General features: G+C 39.6%; 2 protein-coding genes across 2 annotated transcripts; both read left to right on the forward strand.

Moving 5' to 3' along the window:
- Positions 1–1093: 1093 nt before the first annotated feature.
- LOC102111311 (stromelysin-2-like) lies at positions 1094–7593 on the forward strand. The gene is made up of 10 exons (XM_014254234.2): positions 1094–1232; positions 1377–1621; positions 2080–2228; positions 2320–2451; positions 3312–3473; positions 3884–4103; positions 5254–5387; positions 5949–6108; positions 6949–7052; positions 7254–7593. The coding sequence occupies exons 1-10, from the start codon at positions 1128–1130 to the stop codon at positions 7352–7354; spliced, it is 1512 nt and encodes a 503-aa protein (XP_014109709.2). The 5' UTR covers positions 1094–1127; the 3' UTR covers positions 7355–7593.
- Positions 7594–13010: 5417 nt separating this feature from the next.
- Positions 13011–20011, forward strand: LOC102111122 (stromelysin-1-like). The gene is made up of 10 exons (XM_005516216.2): positions 13011–13128; positions 13932–14173; positions 14263–14411; positions 14718–14843; positions 15360–15521; positions 15655–15811; positions 16596–16729; positions 17213–17372; positions 18597–18697; positions 19769–20011. The coding sequence occupies exons 1-10, from the start codon at positions 13021–13023 to the stop codon at positions 19867–19869; spliced, it is 1440 nt and encodes a 479-aa protein (XP_005516273.2). The 5' UTR covers positions 13011–13020; the 3' UTR covers positions 19870–20011.
- The last annotated feature ends 745 nt before the right edge of the window (positions 20012–20756 follow it).

The raw sequence follows: 20756 nt of genomic DNA on the forward strand, positions 1-20756 counted from the left end.
GATTGTTTTTATGAAGTCTCCAATATGTTTTTTCTCACTGGAGAAGTGGTTCCTTTTTTCTTATTTTTCTCATGTTCAAAAAGAAGTGGATTATTTTTAGCTCATGTTTCTCCTTTTGAACTTGCATGTGGGTATTAAGTCAACACAGGAGAATTCTGCTTCCAAAGATGGATGTCTCGGAAATGACAGTCAATAGAGGTCTGAGGGACAGTGGTTCTGCAATCCCTCCATAAAGTGCAGTGCACCATGTTCAGAAAATAACATAGGAACTGAAAGTAGGACTTCTGACAAATTTGGAAACCTGGAATCTATGGCACAAATCTTCATCACCTTCCATCTGATGTTGGAAAAGTTTATTAAAAGGTTCTGCTGAAGACCCTTTATCCCAAAGGTGCCTGTAGTTCTGCAGGGCAATTTCTGCCATTTCTTTAGTTGTGAAACCACCCTTGGCTAATAGGCCATGCAGACCAGGATATATGGTCTGGGGTGCTCTACTGGGACTTTTACTTCGTGGTGTGAGGGAGAAAGGGGATGAGGCCATAGATCCATGCTCTCATGGGCCAGGTAGCAGCACAAATAATGGTTCTGTAATAATGCTGGGATGTCAGGTGTAAGAAAAGAGAAATGGGGTTTTTTGTATAATTGGCTATGTCACCAAAATTATCAGGTACAAGATGGGCTAAAGCAAGGGGTTCTTTTCTGGCATGCTGAGGTCTTCCATGCAAGCCACATTGAGAAAACTGAAGACAATTTCTAGAGTACTTCTCAGGTACTATGAGGAATTACTCTCACAAAGAGACAGGTCACTTCAGTGCCTCTGAAAAATGTGGTAGTTTTCATCCATCCCACTTTAGGAATCAAGAAAAAAAACATCATACTGTCCATTAATATGATTGCGAAATCAGGGGGTTTTGGGCAAGGTAAACTGTCATGTGTTTGCTTGCTTCTAAACCCAAATTTGTTTTCTGTGTTTCTGTGGAAAATCGGAGGATGTTATAAGCTGAGTCATGCCATTATTGACTTTAGCAAGCACAGCACTGATATAAATAGTGAAACACTGGTGAGTCTTAGAGGAAAAAGAGATTGAGAGGTCTTCTAGCAAGGGCTGGTAGGACAGGGAGACAAAGATGAAGACAAAGATCCTTCTTTTCCTTGAGTTATTATATGTTACATGCTCCTCTACTTTCCCAGTGGCTCCAGAAAAGGAAAAAGAAGATATGCAATTTGCTAAGGTAAGGATTATGGACAGAACTGATGAACTAATTTATTGAGAAAATGAACACAGTGATGTATTAGCAATGTAGAATATTTTGTTACCAGATCTCTGCACTTGAAAGTTTTACATTCTGAACTGTTGCTTTTTTCTTCCCTGACAGAAATACCTTGAAAACTTCTATGATTTTAAAGAAGAGAAACATTCTCTGTTTAAAGCAAAGGACCTCAACCACATGTCTGATAAAATAAGAGAGATGCAGACATTCTTTGGGCTAGAGGTGACTGGGGAGCTGAATCAGAAGACGCTGGACATGATGAAGCAGCCTAGATGTGGAATACCAGACATCCGTTCATACAGCGCCTTCCCACACAGCCCCACATGGAAGAAAGAAGACGTGACCTATCGGTAACATACATTAAAGCAGGTTTTTCTCCACACCACTGAGAAGCTCTGTGAATGCTAGGCAGAAGTAATGTCAATGGGTTCTTCACTATTTATTTCTGTATTTCTCCATATAAAAGCTCCATTCAGGATGAAAAGGACAGGAATGTGGAAGTTATTCAGGCTTCCAAATAGTGATGAGAATAGCAAAATAGGAGTTTACATTAGTTAGCGAAAAGCCTAATAAATAATATACTCAGTGGATAGAAGGAACACAACTGAGTATATTTGTTAGGGTTTCTGAAAGGCATTAAAGAAAACTGTGAAATCCTCATCTGTTATGTAAGCAAATATTTTGAAAATAAACCACTTGAGACACATAAATAATTGTAACAACAGATTCAAATGTTTGACCTTGATACCATATGTCCCAGCCACATGTGATCTGGTTGCTTTTAATTCCTTTTGTCTTTAATTCACAGGATTTTGAACTACACTCCAGACATGCTGCAAGCTGATGTAGAGGAAGCAATTGCAAGAGCCTTCCAGCTCTGGAGCAGTGTCACCCCTCTGAGGTTCACCAGGGTCTACGGTGGTCAAGCAGATATAATGATTTCCTTTGCATCTGGATGTAAGGACACTGTGTTGCCAGAAAATCATAGTACTTGTCACTTTTTCGTACCAAGAATGAAAAGCATCCCTTTTTTCCCCTTTATTTTTAGTTCATGGTGACTTCTATTCCTTTGATGGTCCAGGAGGAACTCTGGCTCATGCCTACCCCCCTGGCAGTGGGATAGGAGGAGATGCTCATTTTGATGAAGATGAAAACTGGACCAAATTTACAACCTATAGTGGTAGGCAAACTTAAATATTGTGTTGACTGTTATTTTATTAGAAAGTGTTGTCTTGAAGATGCCGTAAAGTCACATATCCTGTGGCTGTAATTCCAGTATTTACTGACATGTAAAATGTCAGTGTAATTTAGTAAAACAGTTCTGCATTTTTTGATCTGGGATGCAGTCACAACAGTTCCTTGAAGTTAATGCAGACTGCAGTTACAGCTCCAGTGAAGGAAATGAAGTTAGCATGGAATAGCAATGTTGGGTAATCATGACATCAAAAGACAGGGAATTTTCACCCTTGGATAATGACCTTAAAGGTCATAATATAACCTCTCACATTTGTTTGGTTGTTTATTTGGTTTTTGTTTGGGTTGGGGTTTTTTTCTGATTTAAAGTGATGCTAATCTTTAACTTCTGGAAAGGAAAAAATATCTTGAATTTATCGGCAAATTCAATTAAATATAACAGTGAAGTGTTCTCGTTTCCAGCAGTATCCAGGGATTATGTTACATGTTACTGGTTTTGTGAGGTAGTTACTGGATAAATTCTGAAAATCTGGTCAGGTGACCAAAACCTTCTCACCTGCTTTTCAATTGTTATTTTTAAAGAAACCTTGATTCTTTGTTGGAAAATTTCTGCAACATGGACAAAAAACTGTTCCCAGAGTGGTTTTCCAGTGAGAAATCAGTGCCTATAATTCAAAACTCATTTCTTCTCCAGAAGGTCAGAGAGCTCTTACTTGGGCATAGTTAGATTTTGTCACTTTTTTAAGACCTTGAATGATATATCTCACATGAGAGAATGGCACCTCTCTCCTGATGTCATGCAAAAAATTCATTTAGTGTTTGTTCTTTGTGGTGGATCTTTTTTAGGATTCAACTTATTTCTTGTTGCTGCTCATGAGTTGGGCCACTCACTAGGTCTCAGTCATTCCAATGTTTTCGGTGCTTTGATGTATCCTATATATATGGCCACGGATACGAGGTACTACCAACTTCATCAGGATGACATTGATGGCATTCAAGCCCTCTATGGTAAGAAAGAAGCATCATTTTCTGGTGAATGATGGATAACAATTTATAATTAATTTTACCCAACAGATAAAATGTACTGAACTCCCTACTACAAGAAAGATACTGAGGTTTAAATTCCTGTTATTATTTTTGGGCAAATCTCTTGGGGTTTTTATGGCTAACAGCCTACACTGTGAAATGGGGTCTGTAGACTTTGTTCATTCCAGTTAGTCAAAAGATCCAAGAGCCTTTCCCCAGTGATACCAGAGGAACAGCCCATGACTATAGCATTAAACCCTCTTATCTTCCACAAAATGTACATGCACAGCTGCCTATACAATACATTTAGCTTCACATGGCACAGCCTGAAAAGCTGTGACATGAATTGCTCTGATCCACCTTCCAATTCCACACTTATTTATTTTCCAAAGGACCCCCCAAGGAATCTGCTGCACTTCCAACAAAAGCTTTTGCCCCACAAGAACCAACTGAAATGGTACCTGCAGAAGCACCAACTCAAATGCCTCCCAGGGAAGATCCAACAGAAATTACACCCTCCAAGCAACCCCAAAGACCAGATGACTGTGACCCTCATCTGACTTTTGACGCTATCACTACTCTCCGTGGGGAAACACTGTTCTTCAAAGGGAGGTAAGTGCTTTTATTTCCAGCAACATTTTTCTGTGAGACTCACAAAGGAAAAGCATAAAATTCAGTTCAGGGAATTTATCCTCCCTTGGTTACCAAGGAAAAAGTTTCTTTCTGTAAGTGTTAAGGCAACTTTGAAAAATTTTACTAACCCACCTGGGCTTGGTGAGTAACATGGTTTATTGACAAGTGGGTATAATGTTTTAATCCATCATACACCATCATCCATGTCTTAAAATTGTGCAAGGCTGAATAATTCCAGTGTCACTCCTCAGCCTGCAGCTGCTTCACATGCAGCACTGTCCTCATCACACCATCCCATGTGTGGGCCAGGGAGCTGTGGAAAATGTCACTGGTGACTTTTAGTGTCACCCTGACCGAGGATTCTGCACTAGATGAGCTGTCCAGTAATGTCTACAGGGAGCCCCTGCTGTTACAGGATGGCTTTGTTTCAGGCATGCTGTGACACTGTTCTGTAGTGAGTTGTTGGCTGGGCACATCCAGCCTGGTGAGAGCAAACAGTGGGTCAGGTTCAGGGCTTCACCCCCTTTTTGGCTTGGCAGTTGTGGTTTGATTGAATAAGCTTCCTTTCCTTCAAAAACACATGAAGGATCATAGCTTAAAAACTTAATAATTTTCAGGAAGGAGGGGGAAAGAGCAGTTCTTCCTTAAATTGGGTTTTCACATGTTTCTCAAGAATTTTTATTTAACATTTGCAACCAAACTGAGATGAGGCGTGCCTGCCTACATGGGTCATGGTGAAGAGAAAACTGCAATTGTCAGCACTGCCACAGATAACCTATGTTGTCCTGCACAAACTATTAGGGTGAAAATGCAAAACTCCACTGGGCCACCAGCTGTAGGTGACCCAGTCTGAGCTGTAGGTGACTCTGAGAGGTCAGACAAGATGAACTTCAGAGGTCTCTTCCAACCTCAACTATCCTGTGACCTTAGAGCAACCTGTAGCAAAGGGCACGGATCTGTGAGGAAGCAGAGCAGAGGGAAGGACTTCATCCCAAAAGGGTTGGTATCTCTGCCTCATAGGCAGCACTGGTTCCTGCACCCAGACACTAGGATTTAAAGTACATTTATGGGCCCTTGATCTCCTAATGAAGTACAGACAATGAAGCACTGCTGGTTTTGTTTCTATCAGCTATGTCTGGCGTAAAAGTCCATATTTCTCAGAAATTGAGCACGACACCATCTTCTCCTTCTGGCCATCACTGATAGCTGGCTTTGATGCTGCGTATGAGGTTGACAAGAAGGACCGAGTGCTATTTTTTAAAGGTACTTCTCTTATATTTCCATCAGGTTTTTATGCATACATGAAGTTATAGCAATAGTGCTGATGTTATTTAATCATAATGGAAGGAATATTATGCTAGTATATTCATATTAATTCTAATAGTAGTACTACCACTAACAGAGGATATTCTTAATATTTAAATCCATTTAAATTTTGAAAATTATGTTGCTGCCATTAACTAATGCTACTTCACAACAGCCCTACACAGACTCACTTTGGTCAGTGAGAGAGAAAACCATAGCTGAGACAAAATTAATTGCTACATTACACTATCTAAATATATTTAAAAGATGACAAACACACCTTTTAATTATTTTAATTATTTTAATTATTGAGTATATAATATTCTTAATGACTATAAAAAAAAAGAAAATCCAACAGCTATGAGATATTCAAACTTCTGTGTGCCCTAAGTGGATAATTTTTTCAACTGGACATCTGTGCTCTTTGGTGGCATTTACTACACAGAAAGCTCTGAGGCTCTGACAAAAAAGAGATCAGACTTCTCAAGAATCCTTACAACTTTTTCTGTTTTCCTGTAGATGATCAGTACTGGGCTGTCAGTGGCTACAGAATAGACTCAGGGTTCCCCAAGCCCATTCAGAACCTGGGCTTCCCCACCAGTGTCAGGAAAATTGATGCAGCTGTTCATGACCAAAGTACCAAGAGAACCTATTTCTTTGTCGGCAACAAGTACTGGAGGTAAGGCTCTTCTCTCTTCTATACAAGAGATAATCAAAACAGCTTTTTTAATGGAGTGATATGAGTATTTTTACAGGAAATTCATGTCCTCTTTTTGTCAGCCTTCTCAGCTGCTAAAAGCTGAAACTCAATTACTCAGGTCTTTTTATAAAACAAAATCTGTCACACCTGAGTATTCACTTACTCTTATCAGGCTGTGATTAAGGGGCAAATCAGTTTTGTTTATTCATTAAGAAGCAGTGTAAGCTAGTATAAAAATATAATGTATTATAATTAGTATAAAAAATATAAATCAAGTAGACTTTTTCATCATGTCAGGTATTCATTCAGTAGCTACTAACAGGCAGAAGTGCTCTGTGAAATTTATAAATGAAAAATCAAGTAAGTTATAGAAGGACATTAAAATAGTTCCTAAGAAACAGTTCAGCTAAGCAGTAATGTTAGCCTAATAATTAATCTGTAATACTATCTTGAAAGAATGTTGTTACACCTGAAGTTTGCATTTCTCTTATGGGGTTACTTTATAGATCATGTGCTGTAAAATTAAAATAATTATGTTTGAATAATTATTTAAGATTATTACTCAGTATAAACCCCATTCAGCCTTATTATCAGTCTCATGGAATCAAAGATTCTGCTCTGATATTCTGAAAACAGACTAACCTAGGCTACTAAAGATGTAAATATTTACACAGCCAGGATTTAACAGCTCCATAAGGTCACAGATCACAGGTCCTGGATTTTCAGCTGAGAGTAGGCATATTTTGTAAAAAATCCATCTGTTTTCGACACTGAGTATCTCACGCTTATTTTCTGTTTTCATGCAATTTCTTTATTTAGTTTCAATGAAAATACCCAATCAATGGAAAGAGGCTATCCACGAAGAATTGTTGCTGACTTCCATGGGATCAGCCATCCAATTGATGCTGCCCTTCAGAAAAACGGTAAATAAATTAAAATGTAATTTTAAAAAACCCAAAAGGCCGCCTACCAAAGGAAAAAAAAAACCAAATGAGTTTCAATGCTTATATTAAATTTTTGTTTTGTTTTGTTTTTTTAATCACCCAAGGAAATAGTGAGTCTTTAACAAGAGGTATACAGAAATGAAATATTAATTTGTCAATATTTTTTCCTTCCAATCCTAGGATATTTCTACTTTTTCCATGGATCAAACCAGTATGAGGTTGACATCAAAAGGAAGAAACTCATCCGTATAATGAAAAGCAACAGCTGGTTTAATTGCTAGAAATATTAAGTGATGGTGCAGGAGTATATTTGTACCAGAAATAGTTTTTCATGTTTCTAGTTTTAAAGCAGTGTTATTCAGCTGTTCCTGTGCATCTGAGTCTGAAATGCCAAATCTTTGGCAATTCTAATTTAAAACCTTAAAATGTAAAACCTAATGTATAGTTTTAATTTATTTTGTTCTCCAACTATTTATTAATCAGGTTGTTTTTGAGTAATAAAGTATTTTGCTTGAGTTTAGCAGTTGTTGTGCTCTGATTCAGTCCACTGGAGACAAGGCATCTACTACAACCACACACAAGCCTGAACAGCACCAGGACCCATCAGCATTTTCATCAGGGCTCAGTGCTTGTGGGGGGAAAGTTAAAGGGAAGTAGAGGGGCAGTTTTGCAGGCAATTAAAAACTACCCAGGTGACAAAGGAGGGAAACAAGACACTCAGGAACAATGTGGGGGAGGCAGAAAAGTTAAGAGGAGACCCTACACAAGAGTGTGTGAAGGGAGAGCCTGGAGTCTGTGGCCTCACCTGCCATGACCCCTGGCACAGGGACAGAGGGGTCAAGGCAGGGGTGGGGACACGGCAGTGGGCTGAGAGGACCAGTGCCCCTGAGAGTGGTTGTAATGGATAGAGTCATTGGTACAGCAAGAATGAGTGACCAGAGAAAAAGGTTAAGTGTCCAGTTTGGGGATGCAGGCAGTCTGGGAAGTGATGGAGATGATTACAGGGTCACAGAGAGTCAGTGGATTAGCCCTCTGGAGTGTAACCATGTGCCATGGAAAAGGAGTCAGGGCTGGCAGTCCACTGCCCAGTGCTCAACAACAAACCAGAAACAAGAACATTACCCAGAGCAAATAGCCAAAATGATAAAAAAGCCAAGGATTTTTATGTAATTACCACAGATGAATCTTCCATAGGACGAGTGGTGAGACAGAGAAAAGCACATCTGCTTCCTCCATGGTCCTTTTGTAGGACCGTCTTACAGGGCAATAGCTCAATGAGTTTAAACACCCCTTGGGCTGACAGACAGCTTGGCTGTAGTCCATCCTCTCTTTGAAGGGATTTGATCCTATCTCTTACACTGCTCTGATAATGTGGCTGTACAAGGAAGTTGACTTGCTATTACTCTTTCTGTAGCAGAATTGGCAAAGGCAAAAAGAGACGATGGGAATGGCTGACAAAGACAGCATTCCAGCTACCACAGCTCAAACCCATTTGGCAGATGTAAGATTTGTTCCTGATTTTCTGCACAGGGCAGCTGCCTGAGACACCTGATCAAAGACCACCTGTCCCCCCATCCATCAGGGCCAGAGGAAGCCATGTGTCTCCTAGTGCACCCACAGGCCCACCATCCCTCTGTGCTCACAGACAAGATCAAAGAAAGGCAGCAGAGCTGATGCCAGGCTGGATGGGGCTTTGAGTAACCCGGTCTAGTGGAAGGTGTCCCAGCCTGTCAAGGGTGGGCTGGAAAAATATTATCCTTAGAGTCCTTCTTACCCCAACAATTCTATAATTTTATGATGTTGGAATATCTCACTCTCATCTCTGCCATGTTCTCCTCATGCATGCTTTGTGCCATGCTAGATATGCTCTAAGTATCTCTAAAGCCAGGTTTAAAACCAACCTACGTTACAGATCAGGCCATGTCTTAAAAGTCACTTTTAACTTTAACAACAGTCCCTGCTGTCATGTCAAGTAGGGACACAAGAGCTCAGCATTGCCACAAGGGCAGTGGTTCACCGTGGTGAAGTCATGGACTGAAAAGTGGCTGAGCTCACCTGGCAGCAGTCCAGGCAGGGCAGAAACACAGGAAAGCTGGTGTTGCCCTAACATCTCCCAGTGTCTTTCTCAATAGTTCTTGCTCTGTACATAGCCTGTCCTGAACAAACTTCGGTCCAAGGATTTTAGATGCCTGCAGGCTTAGGCAGGGTGCTTGTGAGTACTGTTTGTGCATAACTAAGGGGGTAAATCCCATTTGTTTTCAAAAATGCTTGCATAGTTTGATATGTTAAGTAGATGCCTTCTTGTATGTGAAAGCTACCTTCAGAAATCAAGCCTTTAGGCACTTGTTGCTCTCTGAGACTTGAAAGTGGTTAAGGAGGAACCAAAAGGAACATTTCAGCAACAGTGAAGCAGAACACTGTTGATGTTTACAATGACTCACATTAAAGTATTTCTCCTGCATAAGGTTAGTACTGCTTTTTTAGTTATGACATCCAGGAAACAGCAAAATTGCAATACTCCCATGCCTTTGGGTATTAATTAGCTTAAACTCACAATATCTGAAAAATGAGTGATATTTACCTAGCTGTGAAGGAAAATGTAGCAAGTGTAGACTGGATTAGAAATGGATGACAACGTGCCATGGATTTCACGTAGACAAGGGGACTAGTGAGATGTGTTAATCATGGAATTTCTATCTGTATTTCTGCTTTGTTAATGTCGTAAACTTTGAAATGAAACATTACTTTCAATTTGGGAAAAGCATTGAAATTCCTGGCAAATGAAAGATGTAGCTCAGATGACGTTGGAAACATCGGAAGCTGGAATGCTGCCTTTCTATACAGTGAACAAGAGAAGATTTCTTGTAACCATGATTTTGTTATAATTCATAAATTATTGCTGGAATTAAAGGCCTCTTGGGTGCCAGCAGGGGAAATTTATCCATAATTTCAAGTACTTGTCCCATATGAATAGAAACTTCCCTTGGAATCCAAGAGCAGGCATGCAATTTAGCATCACAAAATATAACCTGTTAGAACTAAATTTGTTGACTGCACAGCAGATCACCTAGACCCAATCCCTTGCAATGAAATCTCAGGCAATAATCCCTTACTGACTTCACTGACAGAGAGCAAGGGTGACCCATGTGCAAGTTGACTAGAACTGGAACACTGAATGCTGCCAGGGAATCGGGAAATCATGCTGGAGACCCACAAGTGTTATATAAAAGCCAGAAGTAGGTCACACACTCGTCTTTGTCAGCAATAAGATATTTTTGAGGCTAGGTTTGTGCTGCCAGGTCTGAGGGTTTGCAGCACAGCCAGGAAGGAGGTGCTGAAGGCACTGAGTTAAGCAATATTCATGGCAGCACAGGCTGAAGTTGCAGTTTTACAGCTCAGAAATTTCCCCTGCACAGACCTGCTCTACCAGGTTTTGGCCAGGGGCCCTACACTGCTACCAGAGTTCAGCCTGGCTAGGACACTGGGGGTACATAAGGCAGCAGAGAGAAGCAGTTTCAAGCTCTGAGTAATTAAGCCCTTGGCTTTGCACAGACTTAGATTCATCCTATTGAGGCTCTATGAGATGTTCTTTTTCTTTTCTCTATACTACATTATTAATTAGTTTTAAAATATATAAATTGTGAATTAGAAATAACCTCTGTGTTAAGGTTAATAATAATAGCAATAAAGATATTGCGTATATATCTTGTATTACATGTCTTAGAGTGGGGCTATGGGAATGCACCCAAGGCAGAAGATTAATTCCAGAAGAGGAAGAAATAAGGGCAATCCTAGGATCTTACTCAAGCAATTTAGAGGTTGTAAAAAGGAGAACATAGCAATTTTCACACTGACTTCTTTAAGCTAAAACCAGAGATTGATATTGTATATTATGCTACTTCTGGATAAAGTCACCTCAAAGAACAACGTCAAAGGTCTATGTGATCATCTAATTTTCTTTATAAAGCATGTTCCAGGTGATTGATCTCTTGTGAGAAATAGGAAATAGTATCAAGAAAAGTGAAAAAGAGTAGCAAAAAAAAAAAAATACTTGAGAAAGCTGATAATCAGAAAACTATATTAATGTCATTAATACTTTCCTAGATGATTTTGATGCCTTCTAGTAGCCCTCTCATTAGAGAGAAAGATGAGTGATGAAAATTTAAGTCCTACAGGCTAGAAAGTTACTTCTTCCTTCTAGTACACATGGAGACACTGAGGGAAGAGAAAAAGAGTTGGAAGGCTGTAGGAGACTGTACCAGAAGCTACCTCTACAGAGAGATACTGTCAGTGTGTAAGATTCACAGGAGAACTCTGCACCAATTTTTGGAGTCATTTCACTCTGGTACCTCACCTCCCATAACTCTGTGAGTGGGGTCATGAGCACAAGCTCCCTCAGGGGATTTTGCTTCCCCTTGGCTCAGTTGGTCCATTCCTGGGTCATTCCCTGTGCCTGTCCATCTCCTTCCAGGACTAGGGAGGGGTTCTCTCCCTGATGGAAATGCTTCATTTAGCTGTCTGCTCTTTGGGTACAAATTCAGACCTCAGTGACCAGATAACCCTTATGGAGTCCCACCAGCCTTGCCTTGCTGTTTCAGCTGCCCAGACCTAGCAATCCTTCATGTCCTGCCTGTGGATGGCCACAGGCATGCTCTGCTCTGGGGATCCTTCTGGTACCAATACAGTGATCTCCAGCAGGAAATAATTTCAGCAAATACCTCAAGTGTACAATATATTTATAAACTCTCCTTTCACATCTCTATTATGGATGTCAGCTCTGTGGAAGGGGGTTTACCTCTCTGCACATTCAAAGTCTCACCTGCTTCCCAGTGCTGCAACCTTACCCAAAATCTTGTGCCAGCCCCACACAGAAGTCTTGGATATGTAGGACTGTCTTCAATGGCAGAAGACATCTCTCTTCAGGATTCCAATCCCCACTGCTTTGTACTCATTTTTGGTAGTGCATGGAGGGTGTGATTTGGCATGGAGTACAAGTGGACCCAATCTAGAGTGGGCCTGCTGTTGAGTCTCACTAGTTCTTACCACCAGTGGCAGAAATTGAGAACAGAGTCTTGTCCTTGTCTCTCTGACAAGGACAGCCATCAAAAGGTTTGATCCGGGAAACCTAAGAGCTTTTTAAAACCTTGTAGTAAGTATCAAAGAAGGAGAATGGGAAATAAAGTCTTTGGGAAATTCTCTGAGAAAGTAAAAAACCTGCTGAATAAAAGTAGCATGAAAATATCTTGGCTTAATTTTTATAATTTTTATATATGCTGGGAAAAGTGCTTTCATTTATTTGTGTTAATTTCACATTTTCCTGCAGAAAAAAAATCATTTCATCCAGTGCAAACTGTTTTTAAAAAACTGCCTTAACAAATCATTGCTTCATCAAGCAAGAAGTTATAGCACTGACAGGACTCTACCAAAGGGAAAGATGGTGGCACTACAATAGCCTCCAAAAGAAAAGATATAAGCCCCCCTGAAAAAAAAAACCAAAAAAACTAGAAAACTAATTTTCTGTTTGTAGTCTACAGTCCTGTAAAATTCTGTGAATATTTATCCCTTTAGGCACTTCAACAACCCTTCTGAAATCAATATTATCTTTGAATGGAAAGCGTTAAAGAGATATGCTTTAAGTTTTAGAGAACAAGACTACATTTTAACAATTAAAAGGTGAATAAGCTCATTAAAAAGAACTACAGGTCTATTATATTCTCATTAATCATATTTCCATGTTGCAAAACCTGCACAAGGGTGGAACCGGATGAAAGACAACACTGATCTGTTTTATGGTATAACTCTTGTTTTGCTGTTCTGTTGCTAACTAGACATTGTGTGAATCAATGAGTCAGGAATTGGAAAGCTTTATAAAGCAGAAAAGTACTATATAAAGGTGATGCAGGTGTGTGGAAGACTACAAAAAACACTTCTATAAAGGCTAGTGGAAATGAGAGTGGAAAATCTCCTATTTCTCCTATTATTATATGCAGCACTTTCTTGTGCTTTCCCTGCAAGTATGAGACATCCAAAGAAAGAAGATGTGCAGCTTATCCAGGTGAGGAAGGTAGACATCTGGGAGATATTTAGCTACAACTGAGCATCCACAGCAGTCTGTGTAACTAGTATAGAGCAAAGAGAAAGTAGAATAAATGAGTGAATATTTCTCAAAGTGCATATGTGATGACAAAGGCTACCCTAGCACCATCTTATTTTACTTTTTTCTAGATACCAATTAAATCCAATGACGCATTCACTCTGTGTTAATTCTACAAATAATTAAACTCCTGTGTCAGTCTAGCATTGGTTTGTAGTTCAGGTGGAAATGTGGTTATTTATGTGCCTTGTGATATTATGAAATATAATCCCTCATGAAGTATAGTTATATTTTTTTCTGAACTATTACTGTCCAAAATGTGGGGAAACAGGATGCAACTACTGAAATTTTATATTCAGTTATGTATTTCAAATTACTTTCTCTAAAGGACTCTAGGTAACCTTGGAGGGTAAGGCAAGTTATCAGAAAATAATCTATTAAAAAATGTTAATTTTAAATGTCTTTTGATAACTACAAAATATTTATAGTGATAATACAATGTAAAAAACTACCATTAAGAGAAAAATATTCACACAGGCTTTAGCAAACTATTATCCATGCTGATGCTGCCATAGAACAGAAAGCAAAGCAGCAAAGGCACATGACTAATTTGTGTTAGTTTAATATAATATCTTTAATACAATTTTAATATTAAAAGTAATAATATTTTAAGTTTAATGTCTTTAGTATCTTATATATTGCTTAAAAGCAAACATCATTGATTGTTCTAAGTTTTGGGGTTTTTTGTTTCTCTTTTTCATTAGAAGTACCTGGAAAATTACTATGGCTTTAAGAAAGATGGGGAGCCTTTTGTTTGGAAAAGTAATAATGCAATGACCCAAAAACTAAAAGAAATGCAGGAATTCTTTGGGTTGGAGGTGACAGGGAAACTGGATTCTGGCACTTTGGACTTGGTACAGAAACACCGCTGTGGATTCCCTGATGTAGCTGGATTCTCCACCTTTGCAGGAGAGCCAAAATGGAAAAAACAAGTCTTGACATACAGGTAATCACAATGGAATTCTTCATGTCAAGACACTGTGAAGCACAGGGTGAGTGGTAACAACACACCTTGTTCTCTCCCATATTTTAAAGGATAGTGAACTACACACCGGACCTGCATCCAGCAGATGTCAACTCAGCCATCAAGAAAGCGTTAAGTGTTTGGAGCAGTGTGACCCCGCTGAGATTCATCAAGAAGGACAGAGGTGATGCAGACATAATGATCTCCTTTGCAGCCAGAGGTAAATCTCTGTGTAACCATTACAAGTTACTGCCTATATGGAGCAGTTGACCTGGAATAATTTCTCCCATACATAGCACATGTGGAGATCAATGTCCAGATGAACAAGCAGACAGAAAAATTAAGTTCTTGCTCTCGGTGCTACGGTTACAGCTCTTGAAACATTTTGGGGGAGGGATAGAGTCAGATGAAGAGAAAGAGGAAGAGAATTTAGGGAGCCGCCAGTAATTCACTGGATCAATACCTGCTGTGTGCTGCTCAGTGTGTGCAAGAACCCCAGTCAGCTGTGTTTGGGGTTTCTCCTCAGGTCACAATGACTTCATCCCCTTTGATGGCCCAGGAGGCTCCCTTGCCCATGCCTATGCACCTGGAAAGGACTTTGGTGGAGATGCTCACTTTGATGAGGATGAAACATGGACCAAAAGCACAGAGGGTAGGTAGCTAAGTTCTCCAAGCCTTCCTGAAGCAAGTTGCACATGGAATCAAGGGTGCAGTGTCTGTCTCCTCTCTCTTACAAAGTGTTTAAATTGCCATTGATTTAAAGGAGCATATGGTTTGCATAGCAATAAAAAGCCTCTGAACCTCTGGTTTAAGAAGTTAAGACCCCAGCTCAGCTTCTGCCCTGCCCTGGGGGAGCTTTATTTGTAAGGGGGCCCCACTTCTTCCCACTCCTCAAACCTCTTCCTGCACAATTACCTCACTTGTACTGGCCCAGGGTCCTTCTTCTACGCTGAATTCTGCAGGATCTACAGACTATTTCCTTGCACTCTGCTATGATTCCATTATTTTTACTTCTGACCAGAATTTCATGTCCAACTGAATTTCCCACAAGTTCATTTTCTTGGGCAAGCATCTCTGAAAGCTTCTGACCTACCTTATGCCCTTATGTTATTCAGGACAAATAAAAAGACACAGCTCTCCTATTATGTGTTTTGTTTGATGTTTTCAGGTGCGAACCTGTTTTATGTCGCTGCCCATGAGTTTGGCCACTCACTGGGACTTTCCCATTCCAAAGACCCCAGTGCTCTGATGTATCCAGTTTACAGGAAATTTGACCCTTCAGTACACCTTCTTCATCAGGATGATATTACTGGCATACAGTACCTCTATGGTAATTCAGAATTTTTCATCAACTACTGCTTTTAATTTCAAAGACTTTGGATATCTTTCAGTAACATTTTTGTGTACTGGATATACCTCAGTGAGTTCACACTATAATTTCTTCCATAAACTGCTTCTTTTAGGATCATCTCCTAACACAAACAATGATCAAAGGGAATCTACTGAGATAAAAGACCCAACTGAGTCAAAAGATCCTGCACTGCCAAACAGCTGCAACTCCAATTTAACGTTTGATGCTGTCACCACTTTCCGTGGAGAAATAATGTTCTTTAAAGACAAGTAAGTCAGCTTCTGAAAGTAAAATACCTGAGTGACACTTTTTAAATTATGCCCCACAGCATGGAAAAGTAACTTTAATTTGAATATCAGCCATTTTTGACAGGAAGATAAGACAGGGAATCAGGAGACAAGATTGAAAACAAAAACAAAGAGGGTGGTGGAGAAATGAAGAGAGATAAGTACAAGGAGGAGGATGACCTTTGGAACAGGGGATGCTGTGAATAGGGTGGGGGGAAATGGCTCCTCTGAAAACATGTGCTGTTCTTACTATAGGCTGTAAGCAAGTCCCAAGTGTTCAGCATCAGGGAGACTTCAGCTTCGGCAAAACACATCACCAGCTCTGGGACACTTCACACCCTCTTTGCTGTCCTTGCTTTGAGAGAGCTGAGAGCTTTCCAGCCCTGACAAAATACCTGCTTGAGGAGTTCCTGTAGTGAGGATTTAGTGTACTAATAAAAGGAAAGGAAAATTGGGCTTTTGTTGCCAAAGTCTTAGTGCATATCAGCCTTGTGAAACAGGTCTCTCTAAGCTCCACTTGTGCATAAGGGGAAATAAATGTTTTGACAGAACAGCTCATCTGACCTATTTTAAATGTCTGCATCAAGAAGAGAGCAATCCCACCATGGAAATAACTGTCTTTACATTAAGTTTATAGGGAATGTAGCATGACTAACTCAGATACATAGCTGAGATAAATACTGCCCTGGTGGCCATGATGTGGTTTCATACCTTAGTGTGTGTGAACATCCAATTTTATTTAAAACCTGTTCTATATTTACACAAGGCATATTTGGCGCAAACATCCAGCAGTCAGAACAGTTGACTTTGAGTTGGTATCTTCATTCTGGCCACAGCTGCCACCTGGTGTCGATGCTGCATATGAAATTCCTGAAAAAGATGAAATGGTCATTTTTAAAGGTAAAATGTTGTTTTTTATTTTCCTGTTTTCTTCCCAAGTAGCCTAGAGACTTTGCATCTGACTTAAAAACAACTTAAGCTCTTTCTGTAGGATTCTACAATCTTGAATTTAGTCCAACAAATTGGCGTGTTTCAATCACAGAAATAATAAAATTATTATCCAAGTTAAAGAACATCTATCTTATTTCTTGATAGTCACATTGAAAAATTTCCCTGCCAAAATAAATGTTATTATTTTTCTTCTGGGAAATTTTCTATTGAATTTAAGAATGATACTAGCATTAATATGAAGAAAGACTGAAATTTCAGTTTTCAAAAAAAGTAATATGGAGAACTATTGCATTTTTTTTGACTCTAGAACTACTTTCAGTTATTTTCAAATTCAATGATTATTTTCAAGTAACCACCAGCTTTCATGAAAAACATTGTGTCATTCCCAGAAGAAGATATTCACAACATGTTGTTATCAACTTCTTTTAATAGGGAATGAATTCTGGGTTGTGAGAGGAGATACCATACTTCCTGGATACCCCCAAAAACTCTACACCCTGGGCTTTTCAAAGGATGTTACGAAAATTGATGCTGCTTTTCATAATGGAATTGAGGGGAAAACATATTACTTCATAGCAGACAAATTTTGGAGGTAATATTTCCTGTGCTACTTTTCTAAACAAAAGCAAACATAATCACATGGCCAATATCCTGTCATGATTTAGGATGCATTAGTCAGACACTTTTGGTGATCTCTTTCAGTGTCACAACTGGCTGTGAAAAAATATTTGAAAGGAGGTAGAACGGTTCTTTTAGTTTTCGTGTTCGTTCATATAACAGTTTATTTGTTTATTTGTTTGTTTGTTTTTATTTAGCTGTCTTGGTTAAAAAGTCATTGTACAGCTCCACAAATCGTCTCAGGAACTCAGGCAGAAGTTCATTATTCACACATCAAACATGTTTCTGTGGAGTAAGAAGGAGAATGTCACCCACTTTCCAGTTACTAACAGATAGTTTCATAAAGTTGCTGATAAATGCCATGTACTGCAAAGAATTATATACTGTGCATGGTTATTACTTTTTCTTTTCAATCCCATCCTTACTGCTCGAGTTTGTCTTACAGGACATGGATTTCTAACAGCTGAAGGAGGTGCTCCTGTAATGGAAGCAGTAAATAACCTGAATTATTTTAGATGACAACAAAACTTCTCTTTCCTTCCACCACAATGCCCAAATGGTTGTATATAGAGATCAACCTAGAGAATTATTCAGCTACGTGTCTGTAGTTAAAGCAGATGATCAAACTTCCATATTTTAGGTCAAACTCTTGTAACTTGAATGATGAAGAGTTTGATCATTAAATCTCTTGCTAAGAAAGTTATAGAAGGGAAAAACTTTCACAAGTCTTCTTATTCCAGCACAGAGAGATAAACTGCACATCACCAAAAATGTAATAGCTTGCTGTAAGTAACAAGTAAACTGACTTAAAATACATTATAACTTCAGAAAAAGTCCAGATTTTTCATGATAAATCTTTATTACAGAGATACAACATGAAGGAAATCTTTTTATAATCTATTATCTATTGCTCCTTTAGGCATGGTCACTTAAAAAAAACTGAAAACAGATTTATGGTGATGGTTCCAATATTAGGTATTCATACGTGGAGTAAATAGAAGCAATTCATCCAGTGCAGCTAGTAAAGTAGTAATTAATTTATGGCAAATTGTGTCTCTTTCTACACTACCAAATGACACTGAAAACCTTAAATGAACTTGGTTTTCTGTTGATAGGTAGAAGATAATGAGCTGAGAGGAATTAATCATGAACTGCTTGCAGGTTTCACTGACTCCTGTTTGTTTATAATTTTTCTCAGTTATGATAAAAGAAGTCAGTCTATAGATAGGAAGTCATTACTGCTAAGAGATGCATTTCCAGGAATTAATGGGAAGATTGATGCTGTTTTTCAACATGAAAGTGAGTAACTGTTCTTGCTAAAATCTGTTTGAAATGCTCAGTGTGATAGGGCTGAGAGTGCTTGGGCAGAGACAGGTACTTCCACATTCTGCTCAGAACCCACAGGATGACCAAGACCCTGAAGCAGTCACATAACACTCCCATGCTTCACTTTACCCCCTTGAAAAATGGTGATGGTACACCTTTGGTGACAGCTGCACCTCTGGAAAGGCCAGCTCTAGGGGAGAGAAACATCTGTATTCATGCTGATGTGCACATCACACCCTGAAGACAAACACTAAACACAGTGACATCTCAACAACATAAGGTGTTCCTATCACAGCCTGGCCCTCTGACATGAAACAGTCAACACCAGTTTCTCTTGCAGGAGGGTGAATGTTACTTAGACATGGAAATGCTGGGCTAGACTCAAGGACACATTCACACTGCCACATGTCACAGCTTCCCAGTTTCCTCCTTGCTCCTCATCTGCTGCTCATCCAAACCCATGTGTGGTAATTTTTTCATAATTTTAAGCAAATCTTACTTCTTCCTCCTAAATGAGTCTCACACACGGAGCTGAGAGACCTCACTCCCGAGAGGGCAGTGTGGACATGACTAGCCCAGGCTGGACCTCTCCCTCCCTGCATGGAATCTGGCAGCACCCATTGAGGAAGTGCCTGCTCACACCTTGCTGTGCTCTGTGCCACACTGGTCTGTGCAATACCTGCCCACAGGTGGCTGCAAACAAACCCTGCTGGGGGTTCAGCACAGCTGGTGTGCAAGAGCAGATGTTTTAAACAGAAGAAACGCACGGGATGCATCTTTTGTAGAGTGACCTTGTGGGGTTCATCAAGTACATGGTGCAGCACATGCATGGCTGGCTTGCTGTGAAAGGGGTCTCCATGCTGCTGCACCATCTTTTGCAGAGGTTACACCTGGGACTAGATGTTGTTGGCAGCATATTTGTATCCAAAGGTTGCTTTGAGCTCTTTGATGATATTGTTAAAGTGTATTAATCTTTATATCCACAATATAATAATTCATCTGGGTTTGTTTTTTTTATGTTGTTTTGTTTTGTTTTTTTTCTAGACTTCCTTTATTTCTTCAGTGGAAGAAAGCAATTAGAGTTTGACCTTGATAAGAAGAGAGTTACACGCTTCCTAAAGACAAACTTTTGGTTTCCGTGTTAAGAAAATTAAATCTGTAATGGTGTTGGAAAGAATGTATTGTTATTGTGCTAGAAAAGCTTTTTCTTTTATAAATATATAAAATGTAAAGGTACTTCAGCACTAGTCAGAAGACATCTTGCACAATCATCAGTCATCAGTCATCAGTCCCTGCACAATCTGTGTTTCTTTAAATAATAGAACAGTATTTAACATATTGATGTGCACATAGGAAAGTAGTTAACATCATGCTGGCTAGCTTACCTAGCTTAAACAACAATGCAGTTTTTACTTTTGATATAAAATTGTGATTGATTTTATTATTTCTGCCATCTTCATTCTTCTTAACTTCTTCATCACCCTACATAGAGCCCTGCCATAGAGTCAGGAGTCCATGAGGAAGAGCATTTCTCTTCCTAAAGCTAGGATTGCTTTCAACCTGTTTTAAATATTTCAAAGCTAAGAAAGAAGACTTAACTTGCTCTTGTATTTACAGTGAGACATACAGGAGTTCCAGAGATCAATCCCTCCTGGCCTGAGTGGTCCTGAGTGGTGGAAGTTCTTTTTTACACTAACTGGAGAGGCAGTTTATGTTGGTCACCTGATTATAGAAGGCTAAGTTTAAGTGTGATGAATTCTAAACTATTGATTGATATATGTATTTTCCTGTGCAATGTGCTCTCAGGGAGGTTGGAGCAGATGACCTTACTGTTGTCCCTTCCAACCTTACCCATCCTGTGAGCAAAGGCTCATTTCCCTGACATGGGAGCAGAGGGGCACACTGGCATGTAGGGAAAACCTGGGCACCACTAACCTGCCTCTGCTCCTGTCCAGTTTTCCCTGGACAGTCCCCATTGGCTGGGGGACACCTGTCCTGTGTCAATGAGAAGGTGCCCATTGCCTTACCTTAG

Source organism: Pseudopodoces humilis, chromosome 2 (assembly GCF_049639895.1).
Source record: "Pseudopodoces humilis isolate 2021_Gansu_Grassland_sample_001 chromosome 2, ASM4963989v1, whole genome shotgun sequence".
Lineage (NCBI taxonomy): Eukaryota > Metazoa > Chordata > Aves > Passeriformes > Paridae > Pseudopodoces > Pseudopodoces humilis.

Coding starts and splice junctions, on each gene's coding strand:
- LOC102111311 (XM_014254234.2), top strand. CDS start 1,128: ATGAAGACAAAGATCCTTCTTTTCCTTGAGTTATTATATGTTACATGC. Junction 3,474..3,883: donor TGGCATTCAAGCCCTCTATG/GTAAGAAAGAAG, acceptor TATTTTCCAAAG/GACCCCCCAAGGAATCTGCT. Junction 4,104..5,253: donor ACACTGTTCTTCAAAGGGAG/GTAAGTGCTTTT, acceptor TGTTTCTATCAG/CTATGTCTGGCGTAAAAGTC.
- LOC102111122 (XM_005516216.2), top strand. CDS start 13,021: ATGAGAGTGGAAAATCTCCTATTTCTCCTATTATTATATGCAGCACTT. Junction 13,129..13,931: donor AAGATGTGCAGCTTATCCAG/GTGAGGAAGGTA, acceptor CTTTTTCATTAG/AAGTACCTGGAAAATTACTA. Junction 14,844..15,359: donor ATGGACCAAAAGCACAGAGG/GTAGGTAGCTAA, acceptor TGATGTTTTCAG/GTGCGAACCTGTTTTATGTC.